Consider the following 9,085-nt stretch of genomic DNA (forward strand, 5'->3'; position numbering starts at 1 on the left):
GAGTTATTGGGCCAAGTTCCTCAGCAGGACAGAAAGACTAAAGGCCTCCTACTTAGGCTGCAATCAACTACGTCATCTGATGTGCCTACATTGGCATTTCAGTTTGGATCAGACATGGGCTTTTCAAGTTAAACTTTCAGACATCCCCATTTATAAACCTTGCTTGATGTCTGGTCTTAGAGTGCATAGAACTGGTCATTTTCAATGCAACTCAACTAAAAAAACCATACTCCAAGCTCTTGTAGATGCTTGCATGACAGGAAGCCAGACTAGAGCTACTCTGAAATCACAGAATCACACAATGGTCAGGGTTGGAAGGGACCTCTGGAGATCATCCAGTCCAACCCCCCCGCCAGAGCAGGGTCACCTGCACCGGGTTGCACAGGACAGCGTCCAGGCGGGTTTTGAATGTCTCCAGAGGGGGAGACTCCACAACCTCTCTGGGCAGCCTGTGCCAGTGCTCCACTACCCTCAAGGTAAAGAAGTTCCTCCTCATGTTAAGACGGAACTTCCTATGTTCAAGTTTGTGCCCATTACCCCTCGTCCTATCACTGGGCACCACTAAAAAAAGACTGTTCCCATCCACCTCACACCCTCCCTTTAAGTATTTGTAAGTATTAATAAGATCCCCCCTCAATCTTCTTTTCTCTAGACTAAAGTCCCTCAGCCTTTCCTCATAAGAGAGATGTTCCAATCCCCTAATCATCTTTGTAGCCCGCTTCTCGGCCTTTTGGCTAAGATCAAGTGTAGTGTAGAAATAAAACACCTAAAGTGAGCACTCTGTGGGTGATGGGTCCTCATCATGAACTGTTTTGCTTTACGGATCTGCTTCTACTGTACTTTGGGGGGTAAAAAAATAAATCAAAGGTGCTTCACACCTGCTGAAATACCTTGCTTATAACCCCATAATCATAGGATTACCTGCTAAAACCACAGATTCAACATACCGTTAGCAAAACTATTAGAAGAAAATAGATTATGATCCAATGACAACCTATGGCACAAGAATTTTCTGAGCTATGTAAACTGGGAGGCTGAAGGCGCATATCATGAAAATATCGCTATGTGGTCACCTTTCACTCTTCTTTAGGTATCCCACTGATCCAACAGAAACAGCACATAGGTCTAGATATGCATCTGTTCTGACCTAGTTATGCCATTCTCATTTTTCTGACATAGAGCAGAAGTCAGAATCTTCATGCTTATGTCTCTCTGGAATTTAAAGACAGTTGCAAAACCCACTGGATTGCAGGTTCAGTTTCTCCATAGTGTCTTGATTTGCACTGAAGGTAATATGTTAGTAGAGCTAATGGAATAACCAGTAGCATTAACAAGAAAAATCAGAGACAAGGCACTATATAAGGTCAATATAATTTCATATATTAAATGATCTCCTTTTCCCTTACTTTTACTTTTTGTCTTGTTAAAGTAACTATATAAAATAGTTATATAAATCAGGACAAACATCTTCAAGCTGAGGAACAGTTTGGAAATTTGACCACTTGAAAGGAATGGTTAGAAAGAATGGAATTAAGATTGCCTGTTGTACTTCAACTTGCTGCTATTGTGTATGGTTTTGTGTTACGATGCATCTTTAATTAGATGATGCATTTTTATTTTTTTTTCCTTTCTCCAGAAAAAACATCTGATTAAGTAGACAGGATGGTCACTACTGAGAAGGAAGGAAAATGATAGGGTCAATCTGCCACAACATTCCCTGCCTAATTTATGGCAGAACAGGCAGATGCAGGGGAAAAAAGAGCTCTGGACTGAACAAAGAACCAAGCTGTTCTGTAAGCAGAGGAATCGGTGCAGTGTTGTAGTGACAAGCAGACTGGCATCCTTTGGCTTATTTCCAAACTCCCTCCCCAGCCCCCTGCTTTTCTTTCACCCCATGTCCCTCCCCAGGAAAAATCAGACATGTGGTGGGTAGTTCAGAGCTCAGCACGTGCTCACTGGCAAGGCAGCTGCCAAATATACGATTGTGGACCTGTGCCAGCCTTGTCCTCGTAAGGGTACTCGTCTGGGCCCGTCTTCTCCGTCCCACTGCCAATTTTAATGAAAGGTTTAAGAACTTTGGAGGCTTCTAAATCTCATTTAAATCCAGTTAGTTTAACTAACAGGTTTGGGTCTGTTCCTCCCGCCCCCAGTGCTCCTATATGACACTGACCAAGTGAAAAAAGACTTTTCCAAGACAGGCTTTTTTCCCCTCATCTTCTGGGTGCTTAGCATGAGACACCTGAAGTTCAGTCTGCACACCTACAGCTAATCTGCAGTTTTGACAATTATGACAGTATGTACCAATGTTCCTGCTTGAAAAATAAATTTGTCTCCCTTCCTCAAAGGGACTTCATGTAGGTAACTTCACCACTGTCTGTGAAACACTCAAGTGTTACATGTATGACTAGAAAAAAAAACAAAGAAGAGAATATGAAATACTGTATTTATTACTGGTTTGTGTGTTAGGCAGTCAGGAGTTTGGAGTTATACGTCGAAAGCAAAGAATAAAATGAAATATTAAGTAGCTGTTCAGTCAGTACCTTTTGTAACATAAAGAACCTTTAAATAGTAATGTAACCTATATGATGCATACGAATACAGGTCATGTTGAAATACATGAGAAGGTTTTGTTCTGATACTTCCTAATTTATGACCGACTGACTTTCTGAGCTGAGCTTTACTTTAAAGAGGTGTTAAGACCTTTCTGTCCAGTCACCCATATCTGATCTGCCATATATGCTACACATGACGCTACATACTTGTTCACGTAGCAAATTACTCCCAAGTAAATAGATTTTTTTGTAAGTCAGGTGTCTTTATGAAACATCTATCTAGGGGCCAAAAGCTTTGCTGGCCTGATGCCATACGGCCAAACTGTGCTGGCGGGGCCAGGAGCCGGGGAAGACCAGAGGCAGGGCGATGCAGACTGTTGCTATGTGCAGGCTTTCCTTAGGCACAGAGCTCCCAGCCGCTGCCCACTGTCTGGGGAGGGCTTTACAGCCTAACAACAAAGAGCTAACAGCCAGCCAGAGCCCTGCTGAGCACAGCAGCACTCTGCTCTGAAGCATCTTTTTGGAGAGTATTGATTTAATTCCCTCATGTGAGCACAGACTTCTGCTCTAGTAAATTATATATACACACAGTTTGTTGAATTTTGGTTTATATAATGGCTTGACATGCTTCCACGAAAGCCTCTGGGAAAGAAGAATGATATGAAATAATAATCAGACCAGCCTCTTACTAGAAGACAATTTTGCGTAAATTAAGTTACATGAAATGTATTAATTTTTAAATGTCATTTTGATTTATAATAAAAATCAAGACTATTGAGCCTTCTCAGCTGTAGCTTGCTTTTAAAAAAAAAAAAAAAGCCAAAACTTATTGCTTGGCAGTTGTTAATTCTCTATGACAGTAACATTTTCCTTTTTCATTTACCTGGGTTCTTTTGGCTATATTTGAAATTTCTTGATGTACAAAGCTGCAGAGAACATTTCTGCTGCGCTTTGTACTTTTTAAACATCAGTGAGTATCTCCTCTCATTGGAATCCTGTTCCTGCCCAAAAGACAGAAGCAAGATCATGCGGAGGAGATTCACAGAGCTTTTAATTTAAGGGTTCTAACCACAGTGACCCCTTGCCTAACCAATGCCAACTCAATATTAGACTACCTACACATGCAATTTCTAGGACCACAGTGATTAGAAGAATGATGAGTTAGACTAATATTTAAAATGTTGATTAAAAAAATTCAGAACGTCAGTGAAATAGAAAGAGTTTTATCCTTTTACTCTATCCTCAGCCAGGCAGAGACTTGGAGAATGTGCATACAAAAGTGAAACAATATGCGCTGGGATATTATAATGAGCAAAGCTAAAGGGAAAACCTAGCCAAATCTGTTGTGCAGTGTTGCTAGGAGGACTGACTGCAATAAGACATTAGCAAGTTTTACAGAGATGCAGGTGTTTCATATTTTGAAAAGCAGGTACAAAAGGAAGATATTTACCTAGCTTTGCATGAAGCCTGGACAGATAATAGCACAGAACATGTAGAACATTAAATAGCAGAAATTGTGGAGTATAAAAAGGTATACAGGAGTGAAGGAAGAAAAGTAGGTTTCTTTGTGACAAAACATTTCCACTTCCTTGAAGCAGAGAACTAAGGAAAAAAATCACAGAATGCTGGCATAAGAAAGCCAGTTTTCAGTTCTAATCTTATTCAGGTCTAACTGAATATATCTAACGGTACTCCTGTCACAAGGGATGACATCTTGGGTAATGGTAAAAATCCAGATAATGCAGTAATGCTGTTACTCTGTCTCACCGATAGCCTCTTGGGCTGTCTCTAAATTGCATTTTCCAAATTCTTTGCGCTCCAGAGCCTTTTCAATCCATGCTGGTCTTCAACAGTGCAGCCAGATTTGTACACTTCTGCACCTGACTTAATAAACCCCCTCTCCTGCGTGGCATATTTGCAAGCTGGAAAGCCACCAGGGATGACTACTGACTCACAGTCGCAGTAAGCCACAGTTACAGTCAGCAGGATCACTAAAACCAAGTCAAGTTTACGAGTCACTAATCTAACAAAGAGCACGGGGCGCTCTCATCTTCTCATCTATGGCTTGGTTAATTGATTTTGGTAATATGGACAAAAATCCAAGTGCTACCAAAAGTTTTAAAAAACACCACTAATTGTTAATGTAAATAAATCACGGAACACACTGAAAAACAGCTTGTATACCACCTAGCTGGCCTAAAATAAAGGACCAACATGAACAATTGGAAAGGAAAGTACATTCCTGTTGCCTTCTCTTATAATCTGAAGGTTGACATGCACTCAGCTCCGCAATAAATATCAGCTGTTACTTTCAAAACAATGAATAGATTCTCCCAAATTACTCTGGAATAAGACACCACTACGATTAACATATATTTTCTATTAGAACTATAACAAAGGGGAAAAAAAATTAAAGAACACAGTAAATTTGAAAATTCTGAATTCAATTTACTTAGAAACGGAACAACTACAAATGTAAGAGACTGACTATACTGCAATTACAACCCACTAAAAGACACAATTGTGAAAAAAATTAACACAAAAGGGACAGGTTGCCCTATTTGCCAAGGCTACTTTCACAGCATCTTGCACAGAAGTGCAGAAGGACTTAACTAAAGGAAATCAGAAGAGAATTACCTCAACGTGGGGAACTTCCACAGCTATCTCTAGAGCCCTCCTTGCATCACAGCGAGAGAGGCACGCTTCAGGAGCATTGTGGGGAGGAAGAGGAGGAGGAAGAGGATGAAGAAAAGGAGAAATGACTGCTATTACTAATTGTCCTGACTACAGGCATGAGGCAGATGTACTCCCTTCTTAGCTTTAAATTTTTTTAGGACCACAAGGCTCAGGCTGACAGAAGGGACAGAAAGGCTATCTATCCTAAAGTTACTAAGGGATAGGACTCTAATTGTAAGTAGAACCATGCACTTGGCAAGATAAAACTGCTATTTAGAAAAAGATGGACATTGGGGGGGGGAGGGAGAAAAAAAGCAACCCCAAACCAGACAGTCAGTAGCCATACAACGTACAACTGTGTAAGAAAAAAATCATCTACTCATAACAAGCCAGGAAAGAGTAACAATAATGACAATAATAACAGGCCAAATTATCCTGCTGTAGCCATATGGTTCTATAAACCACCAGCCTGGGTTTAACATTTTAAATTCTTTTGAACCTTAAAGCTTCTAAGTCAGAGAACAGAAAAGTTTCATATAAGTTTTCTGAGAACATCTTTAATTCTGATGAAAATGCTAATCCCTAAAACACATTTTGTATGTAAAATTGTAGAATACGCTCCGGTGTAAAGAGGCAAAACCAGACTTAAGCAAAGACAGACAAGTTTAGGGGCATCATAAATATTCACAAAGGCACTATATTTTCCTTTATCTCCAGAGAATATTCACCCATGTATGACAGCTGGCAAAACCTATTAGAATTAACGCCAACAGTGACTGTTTCTAGCAAGCAACATGTTAAGATGGAACTTCTATGGTTGGAACAACTTTCAAGAAAAATATAAATAACGGTAAATTAAGAAAAACAGACAACATATTTGGCCAAAAATGTCATGCAGATGATATTGGATTATATTGAATTACATGAAAGATCTGTGATAATCTTACTTCCCTGGATTTATGAATGATTAATATCCCCAAATTGTAGCAGTGCCAGTCTGGGTCAGCTAAAAACACGCAAAATGAATTTGTTTCATCTGTTTTGCAGATATTTAGATCATTTACAACAAATAGTAGAATGTATTCCCAAACTAACCTCTAAGTGAACATACATTCTTCTACAACAACCTGAAAAAACCTTCATTTTAATTTTGTAAACCCAACAATGATACTGATTACAGAGTGTTAACTGATCTGGACTGTTTGTCTCAGAAGGGAAGCAGGAGTACTAACCGCAGCTCAAAACAAAACCAAACAAGATATTGCAAAGATTATATTAGATTAAAGAAACAGTAAAGCATCGAAACAAAAACTTGGATGAATAAAGTTTCTTTTATGTAGTCTTGATGAGCTTTTTTATTTTAAAGTCCTCCCATTTAATAATATTTCTTTGAAGTAAATGCAAAAAAATAAACAAAAGAAAGGTTTTTTCATTCAATTGTCATGTAACCCTATTGATGAAATTCCAAACCCATGCATTATTACAAACATTTTCAGTAATGGATATGCCTCTAAAATTAAGTTTCACTGGTATTTATTTTTCGTCTGTTTTAGACAAGCTGCTATTTATTCATCATTAGTAAATACAGCTGTGTTTGGCTGCTGATTTTTGTGTGAAAACTGTACGCATACAAATACAGAGCATCTTTGTGTTAGGTACAGAAGAATCCTACTGTTTTCTATTAAAAAGAAAGATTGATTTGTTACTGAAATCAGCATACAGACAGAAAACCAGGGAATTAAATTTTTCGTATTCCACGTTGTCCTTTAATCTGAGACACTATTAGATAAACTTAAACTACTCCTAAAAGATGCTTAGCCACAGATGTTCACAGAAGATGGAAATTCCATACTGCTCATAAGCAATCTTCTACAATACCTAACCTTCCTTACTGTAAAAGATTTCCTTAATATCTAACCTAGATAATGTTTGCTGTACTGAAATCCATTTTTACCCATTCTCAAGGAACAATAAAAATTCTTCACTGGAGCAATCTTCTACCATATTTTGAAGACTTATTGTATTTTCCTAATGATATACTCTTTTGGTTGAATAAACTAATAAATCAGATTGGCTAAGTCTCTGCTCTTTTTTATTTTTCACTTCCAGATTTTCTCAGCCTGCCCATATCTACAGTGTTCCATTCTTGAGAGATTACGCATGTACTTATACATCTGCCTGTCTGTCTAGCTATTAATCTGACTATTCAGCTTTATGTTTCACTAAGTATTACACATAAAGCATGGTTAATTATTAAGGTGCAATCAATTTATCTTGGGTAGAAACAAACGCAAGAGAACTATGGGCCTCTGAGAGAACAGCAATGTAAGAAATTATTTTCCAAAATTCATAGTAAGTGGAATATTTCAAGATGGAACTCAAGAGAAATACATATAGTTAATGGTGTTCACCTTAACTAAAATCCATACTGTTGTAATTCTGTTCAAAGTGAAAAAAGGAACAAATTGAGTCCACATCAGTAACTCTTGATCAAATCTATAGTAAATGTCCTTGGGAGTCCATAAGGAATTCCTTGGCCTGGTAAGAAAGGCTACGCCTTGTATTCAGAAGTCAGTTGAGCTCTTTTTGCTCTGACTTTTCACCTTTTAAATGAAGTTTTTTTCTTCTACTTTCTAGAAGTATACTTTTTTGAAGTAGACAGACTGGTTATCTTTTTACCTTAATTCATTAAAATAATTTTCAGATATCAAATATCTCTAAAGATAAGGCTATTTTTACTGAACTCTACAGAGACATTTACTGAACACATTACTTACAAATATTTTCCAAGTCTTTTTTTTTTTTTTTAAAAAAAAAAAAAAAAAAAAAAAGGAAATTCTGTTTACCTTTTGGTGAATAAAAAGTCTTCGAAAGTATTTGCTAGCTCTGGCCACATACTGTCAAATTTTCCAGAAGACGCATGCTGCCTTGCAACAGGTAGTCCGATAGAGAGAACTTTGAGAAGAGAGGAAACAGCTAGCTTCCATGTGCTTTCAGAAGGACAGGAATATTTCAGACTAAGAGGTATTCTTAGTGTCTGCAAAATGAAAGTTAAAACAAAATTTAAAGTTGCTCAGACAAATCAAAAAATAGGACAAGTTTCTGAAGAAGATCTTGGCAGACACTGTCATAGATGACAGTACACAACCCTACCTTTTCTGCTGGTATACCAGGCACTCTTTTCAAAACGTAATTATAAAGATGATTTACCATTTACCAGCTGGCTAAAGCACAGGTCTGTTGCCAAGTACAAGGTTAGAAGTTAGAGCTGATCCACTACCAGTTACACTCTGAAATTACATACTGATTTTCTTTTTCTCTATTGCCATCCCCCGTTTCTGCTAATCCTGACAAATGGGTTTTCCTAACATCTAACAAATCGGAGGCAGTTTGTTATCACAAGCGTATTCTGTAGAGTTTAGCCCCATTCCTAGAAGGCTATCCCAAGTGCTTCCACAGTGAAGAAAAAAGGCTCACTATATTTAAACTTTTCCTGACATGCACAAGTTGAACTGTATACATAACCCCTGCAAGACACCTGGTCACTGCTGACTGTTAAACCGCATGAAGTATAAAAGCAAAAAGAGATAGTGAAATGCTAAGATAAAGGCTGCAATACAACTCAAATGCATAGCAGAAAGAAACACAGCAAATTTTAAGTCTGTTAGATAGAAAGACAGCTTCAATATCTATAAAAGAAAGTCATTAATAAGTTTAGTAACATTAAGCATATGCACTATTTACACTGTATCACAGAATGGTCAGGATTAGAAGGGACCTCTGGAGATCATCCAGCCCGACCCCCCGCGCCAGAGCTGGGGCACCTACAACAGGTTGCACAGGACAGCATCCAGGCG

The 9,085-nt window shown here is 38.2% G+C and overlaps 1 protein-coding gene across 3 annotated transcripts in view; it reads right to left on the minus strand.

Moving 5' to 3' along the window:
- The window catches only part of MON2 (MON2 homolog (S. cerevisiae)), a 63,212-nt gene that overhangs the window by 7,734 nt on the left and 46,393 nt on the right, over positions 1–9,085 (minus strand). For all 3 annotated transcript variants that reach the window (XM_009887822.1, XM_009887821.1, XM_009887820.1), the window contains one exon: positions 8,075–8,265. In XM_009887822.1, coding sequence (XP_009886124.1) covers positions 8,075–8,265 — 191 coding nt within the window. The remainder of the gene's footprint in view (positions 1–8,074; positions 8,266–9,085) is intronic.

The sequence above is a fragment of the Charadrius vociferus genome, unplaced genomic scaffold, assembly GCF_000708025.1.
Source record: "Charadrius vociferus isolate BGI_N301 unplaced genomic scaffold, ASM70802v2 scaffold125, whole genome shotgun sequence".
Classification (NCBI taxonomy): domain Eukaryota; kingdom Metazoa; phylum Chordata; class Aves; order Charadriiformes; family Charadriidae; genus Charadrius; species Charadrius vociferus.